The following is a 13,356-nucleotide window of genomic DNA, read 5'->3' on the forward strand; positions in this document are numbered from 1 at the left end:
CTGGGAGCACAGTGAGTAAAAAGGGCTTAAATACTTGCTAAGTGACTGAGTACTTGAATTGAGAGTTACTAATGTGGACGGGGAAGACCTAGGTTTTCTTTCCAGGTGGGAAAATTAGAGCACTGTTTACCTTTTAGATGGGTGATAGGTAAGTTCATATCAATTCAGTGGATCATATTTGGTTGAACATTATTGTAGGTGTTTCTTTGAGGTGAGGATGTGTTTGGATGACTTTGAGTTAAGTAGATTGCCCTCCACAATATAGGTGGGTCTCATTCAATTAGTTGAAGCCCTAAACCAACCAATCAACCAACCAATCAAAACACTGGCCTTTCCTGAGTAGGAGAAATGCTCCAGCAGAAGGCTATTAGACTTCTGTCACACCTGCTCTTTTGGGTTTTGCTTCTCATACTGGAGTATCAGCTCTCCTTGGTCTCCAGTCTCCTGGCCAAGACTAGAAATTATGTCATTGAGCCAGGAGCCAGTGGCTGACATCTGTAACACCTGATAATCAAGATCCTGAGATCTGAGGATCTTGGTTCAAAGCCAGCCGAGGCAGAAAAGGCCATGAGACTTTTATCCCCAATTAACCACCAGAAAACAGCCTTGAGCAAAAGAGCTCTCAGGGGTACTGCCCAGACCCCAAGTTCAAGCCCCAGGACTGACAAGAAATAAAGAAATTACATCCTTGGCCTTTCTGTGTATCCTGCCAGTCCCTCTGCAGATTCTAGATTTAGTAGTTCCTATAATCCTGTGAGCCAATTCTTTCTAATCAATCTTTTTCTCTCTAAGCCTTCTGTTGGTTCTGGTCTTTCTTTCTCTTTCTCTCTTTTTCCCTTCCTTAGTTCCTTTGTTCCTTCGTTCCTTCATTTTTTCATTCGTTCGTTCCTTCCTTCCCTTCCTTCCTTTCTTCCTTCCCAGTCTAGGGGCCTGAGCACTGTCCCTGACTTCTTTTTGCTCAAAGCTAGCACTCTACCATTTGAACCACAGCACCACTTCTGGCCTTTTCTGTTTATGTGGTGCTGAGGAATTGAATCCAGGGCTTCATGAATGTTAGGTAAGCACTCTACCACTAAGCCATAGTCCCAGCCCCTGGTTCTGTTTCTCTGGAGAGCCTTCATACAGGTGGTCGGGAGAAGTAATTAACAGTACAGTTTAAAGCTACTACTCGGAGAGTAATCAGCCCAGCCAGTACTAAAGTACCCAGTAGATGCCCAGCAAATGTTTCTCAGTTGTTACAGTCAAGCATTAAATAGGCAGTGAAGGAGAGGAAGGCTTCCTCCACTGGAGTGGGAAATCCCTTGGCCAGTGTGCCAATGTCCCCAACATGGAATGGTTCATGTGGTTTCTGTAATGTGAATACTTCTCTGTCTTGCTTTCAGTCTCCTGCTTGCAACGAGAGGCTTTGGGCTCTTTATTCCATCACTAATCGCTTTCAGGTGGGGAAGAGTGGGAAGACATTAATTCTCTCCTCCTCCCTTCATCAATAGTCTTTATTAAGCCACACGTGTGTTTGGAGCCTGAAGGGTGAGAAAGTGGGAACATTATACTTCTGCAGGCACACGAGACTTCGACTCAGTGCTTCCTACCAGTTGATAGCAATTAGTAGAATTATTTTTAGCCTATGTGAAATCCTTCTTGTCCCAAGTGCACTTTCAAGATCTAGAATGCTTTGTGACTGTTTTCACTTTTCTCCCTAGGTATAACGAACATTACAATAAAAACTCATACTATTGCATTTTGGTCACTTCAAAATACTATTTTACTACTTGGAGCATGGCCTCCTATGTATTAGTTTTCAATACTCAGTGCAACATCCCAGGATATTATGAGCTTAATAGGTTAAAAAAGAATCTGTTCACTGTCTTCTAATTCTGCAGCTGAGAAGTCTGGGCATCATTGAGCTGGTTGCTCTGCTCTGGTCTTAGGACACTGATACCAAGGTGTTGGCCCAGCTGCTTCTTGTCAGGAACTCTGCTCCTTTGTAGGGTCATTCTGTTTGTTGTTAGGGTTCAGTCCTTGGGGTAGAGGATTTGGGATTCTGTTTACTTGCTGGCTGTCAGCTAAGGCATGCTCTTATTTCCTGAGGCCATGACTCAGAGCCTTGCTGCATGGCTTTCTCCATAGGCCTCCACTCTCATGCTCTGAGTATCTCTTGGCTTAGAGTCAATCCCTTTCAAGGGCTCAGCTGCTTAGGGTAAGCTAAGTAGGATAATCACCTTTTTATTACTTCAAAGTCAACTGATTAGGGACCCCAATTACATCAGAAAAATCCTTCTGGCACGCAATGTAACAATTGTAGGAATTGATGTCCATCATATCTGTAAGTTATACTCGCAATCATGGAAGTGATTTTTTTTTTTTGCGGGGGAGGGGCTGATCATGAGGCTTGAACTCAATGTCTAGGCTCAGTCCCTAAGGTTCTCTACTCAAGGCCTAGCACTCAACTACTTGGAGCACAGTTCCATTTCCAGTTTTCTGGTGGTTGAGTCTTAGGGACTTTCCTGCCCAGGATGGCTTACAACTGTGGATCCTCTGATCTCAGCCTCCTGAGTAGCTAGGATTACAGACGTGGGCCACCAGCACACAGCAGAAATGATTTTTTTAAAGATAGTAATTTGGATTGAACTAAGAGCCTTGTTCTGTCTAGGCAAGTGCTCTACCACTTGAATCATGTTCTCAGCCTTCTCTCTCAGTTTTGTTTTTATTTATTTATTTTTTTGGCCAGTCCTGGGGCTTGGACTCAGGGCCTGAGCACTGTCCCTGGCTTCTTTTTGCTCAAGGCTAGCACTCTGCCACTTGAGCCACAGCGCCACTTCTGGCCATTTTCTGTATATGTGGTGCTTGGGAATCGAACCCAGGGCCTCATGTATATGAGGCAGGCACTCTTGCCACTAGGCCATATCCACAGCCCCTCTCTCTCAGTTTTGTGAGAGGGGATTATTCACTGAGGGACAGATGTCACAAGCATTACAAACTGGGTGACTGACACAACAGAAATGTATGTCCTTGCACTCTGGAGGCCAGAAAGTTGAGATCAGGGGGCAGTGGGTTGGTTCCTTCTGTGGGTAGTGAAGACTTTTCCATGGCTCTTCCTACTTCAGGTGGTTGGCTGACCATCTCTGGCATTGCTTGGGGTGTGAAAGCATTGCCTGATCTCTGCCCTCATCTTCACATGTGTTCAAAAATGGGCTTAGATCTCCCCCTTTAGCAGGACAGAAGTCACCTTGGATTAGGGGGTCAGCAAGTGAACCAGCTGCATCTGCAGTGGCCCTGTTGCCAAACAAAGTCATGTTCTGAGATACTGAGGGTCAGGACTCAAACACAGGAATATGGAAAATCCAGTACCTCTGAGAGGAAGGCTGTGTCTTAGAATCATTTTCAAATCATTGCTTCTGGAATCCTCCTTATGTAGTCTGTCCCTTCCTTCCTTCCTTCCTTCCTTCCTTCCTTCCTTCCTTCCTTCCTTCCTTCCTTCCTTCCTTCCTTCCTTCCTTCCTTCCTTCTTTCCTTCCTTTATATTGGGGCTTGAACTCAGGGCCTGGGCACTGTTCCTGAGCTGTTTTGCTTTAGGCTAGCACTCTACCACTTTGAGTTACAGCTCCACTTCTGGTTTTCTAGTGGTTAATTGGAGTAAGAGGCTCAAGGACTGGCTTCAAACTACAATCTTCAGGTCGCAGCCTCCTGAGTAGCTGGGATTATAGGTGTGAGCCACCAGAGCCCAGCTCTAGAATTGTTTTCTATAGGACGGGTATCAAGGTTGTCACATGAGCCAAACTCTAGTGCAAGTGGCAGTGTTCTACTAACCTAAATTCTTGCATTGCATCTTAAAAATAGCCCATCTTTTTCACTCCTGTTCTCAGTTGCTACAGGGTCTCCACATGTGGTGTGGAGGTGGCCTCCCATCTCCAGAGTGAAGTCATCCCTATGGATAGCTGAGTGTGTCCAGAGTCTGAGTCTAGAGTCATGACCACTATCACATGGTATGTAGGCCACAGGTTAGCAGTGGCCGTCTTACCTGCCATCCCATCCTGCCATGCTGTTCCTATGATTGGTCCATGTCCTGCACCTTTTCTGCTGTATCACACACCTTAGGTTCATGGAATCTTCTTGTACCACTTAAGCCTTTGTGGGTCTCAGTGCTTGCATCTGTTGAGCGTAGAAAACAGAGCCTACTTCCTTAAGCAGTGTGACCGGCTAGAATCAGAGTGACCATAGCCAGCCCTCAACTGACTTGAGCTTTCATTTTGCCCTCATCCTAATGCAACAGTCTGCTTGCTAGAAATGTCTGAGGTGGTTTGAAAAGAAAGAAGTGGGGTTTCATTCCTACCCCTGGAGATTCTGACAGGATATTTTCAAGTTTCCTAGATGATTCTGGGGCAGAGTTTGACAAATTGCCCCAGCAAACTGCCTGTTTTGTTTGTTTTTAAATAGACTTCCATTTCTTTCATTATTATTAATTTACTTTATTGTTAGCATGGAGGTGATATACAGAGGGATTACAATGACATGAGTCAGGTAATGAGTGCATTTCCTCTCACACAGTGTCTTCTATTCCCTCACTCCCAGTTCCTCCCTCCCGTCTCCACCCACGAGTTGTGGAATTCACTTTCATCAGTGTCCAATGAGCTCCACTGTGCACTTTTCATCCCTTTTCTCTCCAGTTATGTACCCTCCTCTGAACCCTTCTGAAGGTATACACTTGAATATACCATATATGAGGAAAAACACACAAAATCACCAAAAATGAAGACTTTAAATTAAAAAAAAGAGATCTCTTGTTTCCCTATCTTGGAGTTCATTTTGATATGTATATTATTTTATATAAATATGATGAGGCATGTAGGCATTGTGCCTGTGTATTTCTCTTCTAAGACTAGCCTCTTTTGGCCTCACTGTATGTTAATATCTAAAATCCTGTATAATTTGTCATATCCCAGTGCCTTTAGATCTAATTTCTGCATATCAGAGAGAAAAAGCATGCTTTATCTCTTTGAGCTTGGTTTACCTCACTTAAGATGATTTGTTCTAGTTCCATCCATTTTTCTGCAAATGACATTATTTTATTCTTTCTAATGGCTATGTAAAATTCCATTGTGTATAGGTACCACCATTTTAGATCCACTCATCTATTGTGGGGCATCTATTTCATATCTTGGCTATTGTGAATAGTGTGGCAATGAACATGGATGAGCCAGGTGTCTTTATCATATCCTGGCTCATAATATTCAGGGTAGATGCACAGGAGTGGTATGGCTGGGCCATGGGAAGGTCTATTTAGTTTTTTGAGGAACCTCCAGACTGCTGTCTAGAATAATTGTACTAATTTACATTCCTACCACTAGTGCAGTATGGTTCCTTTTCCCTCACACCCCCATCAACATTTATGTCGTTTGAATTCACAATGTTGGCCAATCTGATTGGGGTGAGATGGAATCTCAGAGTTGTTTTGATTTGCATTTCCTTTGTGTTCAAAGACTCTGAGCATTTCCTCCGGTATTTCTTTGCCATTCTTACCTCTTGTGAGAAGTCTTTCCTTAGCTCCCTTGCCCATTTAGTGATTATTAGGTTTGGGAGGAGTTAGTTTCTTGAGCTCTTTGTATATATTGGATATTAGGCCTTTGTATGATATAACATCAAAATAAAAAGTTTCTGCATAGCTAAGGACATAGTTACTAAAGTAGAAAGATACACTGCATTTCCAGAGCAATTTTAGGTTTACAGCAAAATTGAGCACACATGCATAGCCTCTGCCATTATTAGTATCCCCACCAGAGCGGTAAGATTTTTCCACTGGAGATCTTTTATGTAGAATGTGCTGCAACTTTTTTTGGGGTGTGGGGAGATCAGGGCCTGGGTGCTGTCCCTGAGTTCTTTACTCAAGACTAATGCCTTACCACTTTGAGCCACAGATCCACTTCCAGCTTTCTGGTGGTTAATTGGAGATAAGAGTCTCATACACTTTCCTGCCCGGCCTGACTTTGGATTGTGATCTCCAGAATTCAGTCTCCTGAGTAGAGAGGATTACAGGGGTGAACTGACAATGCCTGGAGTGCTATGACTTTTATCCCCCTCCCCACCTAACCTCTCTGCCTCAGTACTACAGCTTGACCCCAGGGCCTCATATTCTTGCTTAGCTTTTATTCTGCTCAAGGCTGGTGTCCTGTCTTTTTGGAAAAGACAAAGAATTATGAAAAGAGCATCCAGCTGCTTGTGCTGGCAGAACAATGCGAGGAGTTTGTCAGTACTGATTTTCTACCCTTCCTCCGTGGCCCACCACCATCTTCCTCTTTGTCTTTACTTTGTACTCAGTTTTCCTGGTCCACAGAGGTTTTGTGCTTCTCTCTGAAGAGATCAGCCCAGTTTCTCTTCCTCTAAACCTGCCTAGCTTGATTACTGTAAGCAAGTCTAGCAGTAGATAAACTTCTGTGAACTTAATCTCTCTCTCACAATATAAAGTGTTTTGAGATTTATCTCAAAAGAAGTCTTCTGAGTTAAGCATGGAGAGCTTCTAGAGAAGAGAAAAAAGATGAGCATGAAAGCTGCTGATTAGTTCTCTATATCTTTGGGCACATCTATACCAACTTTGTATCCTAAATTTGCAGATTAGCAAACTGTGTGAGTGTGAGCAAGTTATTTTATGCTCCCTGTCCTCATTTGCATAATGGAGATAACACGTGTCCACCTCCCGGGGATGCCATGGATTCTAAGATTGGGCCATGGCTCTCACCCGTGGCCATACATTTGAGTTGGAGGAATTTCCAACATCCCAGGACTGAGAAGCACCCAGATCAATTAAATCAAACTTTATGGGTGTGGGAGCCAGCCATCAATATTAATTTTCAATGTTCAGCCCAATATGAGAGATAGAGAGTCCTTATAATAAACACTCAGTGAGCAACAGTTGTTTTTCTTAATATATTAAAGATTGACCAAGAGCCTCTCAGATCAAATGAACTACTGAAACTGAAGACTTACTCCCTTCCAAACCTAAAAAAAATTTTTCCATCTAACAATGACTGAGAATTTACTTCATACCAGACTCTGTGCCAAAGACTCCCCCCCGCCCCCCGCCATCGGCAAGCAAAAATAAGTCATATTGCCTTCAAGATGAAATTCAAGGTCTTGTGACAGCCTGGCTTTCCCATCCTCTCTCCATTGCTCCATTGCTCTCCAGGGCACACATGCTGGGAAGCTCCAGCCACTGAATGCAACTTGGAACCATTCTATGGCCTCCTGTGTCTCCATATTCTTCCTGGTACTCTCCTTGTTGCCTAGCATGCTCTTCCCTTTTGTCTCCCTCTGCTTTTCCATCAGGTCGACCTCATAGGATGGAATTCCTCAGACAGGACCTGAAGACCTAATGGGCACCTAGCAATGACTGGCAGCCCCATTCCTCCCTAATAAACAAGCAATTGGTGATCTCTCAGCCTCAGAATTCCCCTAGAGTCCTGAACAGGGCTAATGGTCAGTTCTCAAAGTCCCTGTCTGCAGGAGGGTGGGACTCTCTTTTCTTGCCCATGTTTCACTCCCATCAGTCAGGCTTCCTTTTCTTTCTCCTGCTTATTTGGCTTTTTTTTGTCCTTTTCCCTGAGAAGTCATTGTTGAGCTGTTCAAAGACTCAGAATGGCCTGTAATGTGAATTTGTTCACCCCTCCCTCCCTTCTTTGTTTCTTTTTCTTTTCTTTTTACTTTATTAAAATACTGAGTTTAGGGCTGGGAATATGGCCTAGTGGTAACGTACTCGCCTTGTATACATGAAGCCCTGGGTTCGATTCCTCAGCATCACATATATAGAAAATGGCCAGAAGTGGTGCTGTGGCTCAAGTGGCAGAGTACTAGCCTTGAGCAAAAAGAAGCCAGGGACAGTGCTCAGGCCCTGAGTTCAAGGCCCAGGACTGGCAACAAAAACAAAACCAAACAAATAAAATACTGAGTTTATTTCACATGTATATTTTGTATCCCCACCATTTCCACATCTGACCATCACTTCTACTGCAGCCTATCATAACATTCCATACATACTTAAATTCAAGCACAGAGTGGAGTTCCATCTTTAAAAACTAAACGGGCATTTTGGACAACACGTCTTGGCAGTGGAACCTACACAACATTTATCAAACACAGCAGGGAAAGTTCTCACTTCGCATTATAAAAAGGACAGCCAGATATCAACTCTTACAGAAATGAAATGAGGGAAAATTTCAACAAACAGCCCCAACTACTCTTAAAGAGATTTCCTCCATTGCCAGAGATCTTGAATAGCCTCCTGGTCAGTCATCCGAAAGCAATTCTTCACGTAGTTGATGAACTTGGCTTCCACTTTGGGGAGAGAACCACCTTTTTCTATACTTGCTTGCATTTTTGCTTTGATGTCTTCTACTGAACTAGGTCCTTTTGGTGTTTTAGGAATTTTTTCCTGTTTTTTTTAAGGATTCTTGACCTTTTGATCTTGGTGTCTTTTCCATTCTGGTTTGATTTCTGTGCATTTTTGGCTGGAGTATCTCGTATAGATTTCTTCACTGGAACTTTTTCTTCTGCTTTCTCATCATCAGAATCATCATCATCATCCTCTTCCTCCTCATCATCTTCATCCTCCTCCTCCTCATCTTCCTCAGCAAGTTTTACTTTTTTCTGTGGAACCTTGCTACCACCTCCAGGGGCAGACTGCTTTCCAGACACACTCAGGAGTTTAACATCCTCCTCTTCATCTTCTGACTCTGCATCCTCCTCCACAGCAACTAAGTGCTGTCCACTAATGTGCACAGGTCCCGAGCCACACTTCAGCCCAGGACCACAGGTGGCGTGATTTCAAAGCCCCCAAGGGAAACCGTTGGCTGCACAGACATTTTCAAAGTTGCCAGAGTCACTTTAATTGGACTTCCCTCATAGTTCATTGCCTCTGCCTCGACGATATGCAGTTCATCTTTTGCACCAGCCCCTAAACTAACCGTTCTTTTTTTTTTTTTTTTTTTTTTTTAATTTTTTTTTTTTTTTGGCCAGTCCTGGGCCTTGGACTCAGGGCCTGAGCACTGTCCCTGGCTTCTTCCCGCTCAAGGCTAGCACTCTGCCACTTGAGCCACAGCGCCGCTTCTGGCCGTTTTCTGTATATGTGGTGCTGGGGACTCGAACCTAGGGCCTCGTGTATCCGAGGCAGGCACTCTTGCCACTAGGCTATCTCCCCAGCCCAAACTAACCGTTCTTAATGATAACTGATGCTCATTTTCATCATTATCTACCTTAAAGTGATAATCTTTGTCAGCTTTTAGTTCACAACTGAAAAGGTAGTTCTGGGGCCGCAGCGGGGTCATGTCCATGTCCATCGAGTCCTCTGTGGGTGGGCACGGCGAGGGCGGACAGAGGAGGGCAGCTCCGAGGCCGAGAAGAGACGCAGGACGGAATCACGCCAAGGCCTTTGTTTCTTTTTCTCTTTCTTTCTTTCATGATACTGGTTTTGGAATGGAAGGCATCCCACTTGCTTGACTTGACTGCTGAGCTGGTGCTATACCACTTGAGCCAGGCCTCCAGCCCTGCTTATTTACTGGTTATTTTGGAGATGGAATTTAATACAATTTTCAGACTCAGCTAGCTCTTTGGTGGTCCTTGGACCACCAAATAGCTATACTTATAGGTGTGAGCTATTGGTATCTGCCTTTTGTATTTCCTTTTTTTTTTTTTTTTGGCCAGTCCTGGGCCTTGGACTCAGGGCCTAAGCACTGTCCCTGGCTTTTTCCCGCTCAAGGCTAGCACTCTGCCACTTGAGCCACAGCGCCGCTTCTGGCCGTTTTCTGTATGTGTGGTGCTGGGGAATCGAACCTAGGGCCTCGTGTATCCGAGGCAGGCACTCTTGCCACTAGGCTATATCCCCAGCCCCTTTTGTATTTCCTAATTCATGTATTTGATATTTATTGGCTGAGTCTCATACCAAGCATGGTATTAAGCATTGAAGACATAAAGATAAAACACAACCTCTTCCTGCACTAGCTCTTGCTCCATAACAAACATCCCCAAACTTGGTGGCTAAAATAAAAGCTGTTTAGTTCATGATGTTTTCGGTTGAAGATTTTGACTGGGCCACTCTTCTGGACTTATGTGAACTTGCTTGAGATCTGTAGCCCATGGCTGGGCTAGCTGGACTAGGAAACCGTCAGCTAGAATGGTTGATGTCTGCCCTGCATGTTCTCTCCTCCAGCAGGCCAATGTGGGCGCACTCATTTGGTGGCTGGCTGGAATCCAAGAGAACAGTGAAAACAGGTCAGGCCTCTTACTTTCCTGTGTTTGATGGAGACAGTTTTTCTAGATAGTCCAGACAGGGCTTAAACCTGTGATCTTTTTGCCTATGCCTTCTGAGAGTTGAGGTTTGGGCATATACCACTTTGCTCAGCTGAACACCTCTTGATAGTCATTGCTAAGACTCTTAGAAACAAGCAGGATAATAGTAGTGACTAATTGTTACAATGGGTCTAGTTTACTGACCTTTAGGAGCTCATATCTTGTCAGAGAGAGAAAATTGCCACAAGTTTGTAAGAAGATATTCCTCCCCCTACCTATCTCTACCTCTATAAGTAACATTTTTCACATTCTTATATCACGATGAAGTAAAGACCCTGGGTCTAATGGATGCCTGCTTGGCCCTGTGATGGATGATAGGGAATTTTTTCTTTGCCAGTCCTGGGGCTTGAACTCAGGGCCTGAGTACTGTCCCTGGCTTCCTTTTGCTCCAGGCTACCACTTGAAGTACAGCGTCACTTTTGGCTTTTTCTATATATGTGGTGCTGAGGAGTCAAACCCAGGGCTTCATGTATGTGAGGCAAGTACTCTACCACAAGGCCATATTCCCAGCCCCAGATCTACCTGCCAACAATGCCATTAAATTGTGAATCTATCCATGTGTTAACATGTGGATGAGATCGGAACCTTCATTTCATGATTCAATCACCTCCCAAAGCCCCACCTCTGAACACGGGGGACCATGCCTTTAATTCATGAGCATTTAGGGGGAACATGTCAGATCTCAGATCTCAGTGTGTGGTGACTGTGTGTGTATGTATGTATGTATGTATGTATGTGTGTGTGTGCGTGTGTGTGTGTGTGTGCATGTGTGTGAATACCTAAGATAACTGCTTGGAGCTATGGGGTGTGTTCAGTTTACAGTTACAGTGTAGACTGAGCTACAGATGACGAGAAAGCTTATGTCTTTGGTTTATTTTGGTATGATTCATAACTAAGTGAGCTAGTACATGACCCACAGAGAAGAAGAAAGTGTACATCATTCAAGCTATAGTCCAAGGACCAGCACATTGGGAACATGTTAGAAACATAGAATCTCAGGCCTCATTTCAGACCTACTGAATAAGAATTCAAAATTTAACATATCTTCAAAGATGAGGTAGGTAATTTACAGCCATATGAAAGTTTTAGAGAAGCACTGGATTAGGAAAGTCAGCATATAGTTGAGAACTGTTGGTCCCTGTCTGTAATCCTAGCTACTTGGGAGGCTAAGAACGTAGGAGATTTGCTGTCAAAGCAGAAAAGTTTGTGAGATTCCATCTCAATGGAAGAAGCTGGGTGTGGTGGCCTGCCCCTGTCATAGCAGCAATGGTGGGAGCAAAAATAGGAGGACCATGGTTCAGAAATGTACCTGGGCAGGAAATGAGATCTGATCTCAAAAATAATCAGTGCACAAATCTTTATGTGATGTGATGTGAGCTGACAGCAAGAAAATGGATGTCATACAGACATAAGGGACTAGACTTTGGCTGTCATCTAAATAAACTTGGAAACAGATTTTTCCCTATTGCCTCTGGAGGAATTAAGCCTGGCCAACACCTGGATTCTGGCTTTGTCATAAGTGGAGCAGAAAATTCAGCTAAGCTGGGCTCCCAAACTAGAGAAGTATGATCTTGTATTATGTTAAGCTGCTCATTTTGTGGTACAGTTGTTGTCCTCTCTTATTTGGGGTCATGCTTCTTATAGTTTCAGTTACTTACCTACAGTTGATAAATTCCAGAAATAAATATTTTGTAAGTTTCAAAAAAAATAATCAGTGCACAAAAGGTCTGGGGGTATGGCTCAGAGGTAAATATCTGCCTAGCAAGAGGGAGGCCCTGAGTTCAAATGCCAGTACTGAAAAAAAAGGATAAGAGAAAGAAAATTCACTACGTAGAACAACAACTTGAAACACTGATATTTGGAAGGTTTACCGTGTGTTCATGACTACTACTGTGTGCTGAGCCCACAGCACATAACATTGGTGCATAAGGAAGGCTCATCCTCCGAAAGCAGTTGAGTGCAGTTAAAGGCACTATGCAGAGCACAAACTGGATTTGCAATTCATGTTCCCAACCAAAGAGCCCTGTTCTTGTTTTGTGCTGTCTTTATTCTGTTTTTTCTTCCCTTACCCTGCTTTCATTATCTCATGCTGCTCTGCATTGCATGGGCTTCCAATATTCAATTTTCAGAATTCCTCCCACTCGTTCAATGTGAGACAAGCCCCAAAGCTTCTCATTTTCATCATCTGCTTTGCCACTAACTTTCTGCTAGCTCAGGACTTTAGTGGAGGCTTTGGTTTTGCAGGATACACTGATACAGCTTGTCTCCACTTCAGCTGTGATAGGTTTGCTGATTCTGTTGAAAAGGGTCCAGAATCTTTGGCAATTCCAAAGGCAAATAAGATGCAGCATAGAACTACATAGTATTTGCTGTTTGCTGACAAGAGGAAAAGTCAAAAAAAAAAAAAAAAGAGGAAAAGTCATGTTCAACTGGTCCTTTAGTTGATCCTTCACCTGTTCTGGGATATGCCTATGAAAAGCTCTATTGGACTAGGATTCCCATTAAGTGGGCACTGAATGACTGAGAGACAGATGCTAATTATGTTAGCCAGATGACCTACCCTGTTATCTTTCTTCTTCATTTGTAGGAGGTGGCGCAACAGTAGACCACTATTATCCCCACAAAGTTCATTGCTGTGGGTCTAACTCAGTGGTATATCTATTTGATTCTTTCCTACAAGCACTTAGAAGAACAGTGATTAGGAGAAATGAGACAGGGTGTCTCTGAAGTCTGTCAAGTGAATAAAAGATAATCTCTTGGAGTGGTTCCATTCACCTTCATGGCTATCATTTAGTCCATTAGTTACTGGCATGAGGAACTTCATAGCCACCATCTCTAGCCTTTACTGGCTGCCTAGATTCAGAAACCTGAGTCTGTGGATTAATTATATTTTCTCAACTCAGACACTGTTTTTTTTTTTTTTTTTTTTTTTTTTTTTGCCAGTCCTGGGGCTTGGACTCAGGGCCTGAGCACTGTCCCTGGCTTCTTCTTGCTCAAGGCTAGCACTCTACCACTTGAGCCACA

At 43.6% G+C, this 13,356-nt stretch overlaps 1 protein-coding gene and 1 pseudogene across 1 annotated transcript in view; one reads left to right on the forward strand and one right to left on the reverse strand.

Moving 5' to 3' along the window:
* Acer2 (alkaline ceramidase 2) overlaps positions 1-13,356 on the forward strand; it is a 68,553-nt gene that overhangs the window by 42,559 nt on the left and 12,638 nt on the right. Inside the window, exon 5 of the mRNA XM_048357345.1 lies at positions 10,193-10,254. Coding sequence (XP_048213302.1) covers positions 10,193-10,254 — 62 coding nt within the window. The remainder of the gene's footprint in view (positions 1-10,192; positions 10,255-13,356) is intronic.
* On the reverse strand, positions 8,200-9,226 carry LOC125359613 (annotated as a pseudogene).

Source organism: Perognathus longimembris, chromosome 1 (assembly GCF_023159225.1).
Source record: "Perognathus longimembris pacificus isolate PPM17 chromosome 1, ASM2315922v1, whole genome shotgun sequence".
Lineage (NCBI taxonomy): Eukaryota > Metazoa > Chordata > Mammalia > Rodentia > Heteromyidae > Perognathus > Perognathus longimembris.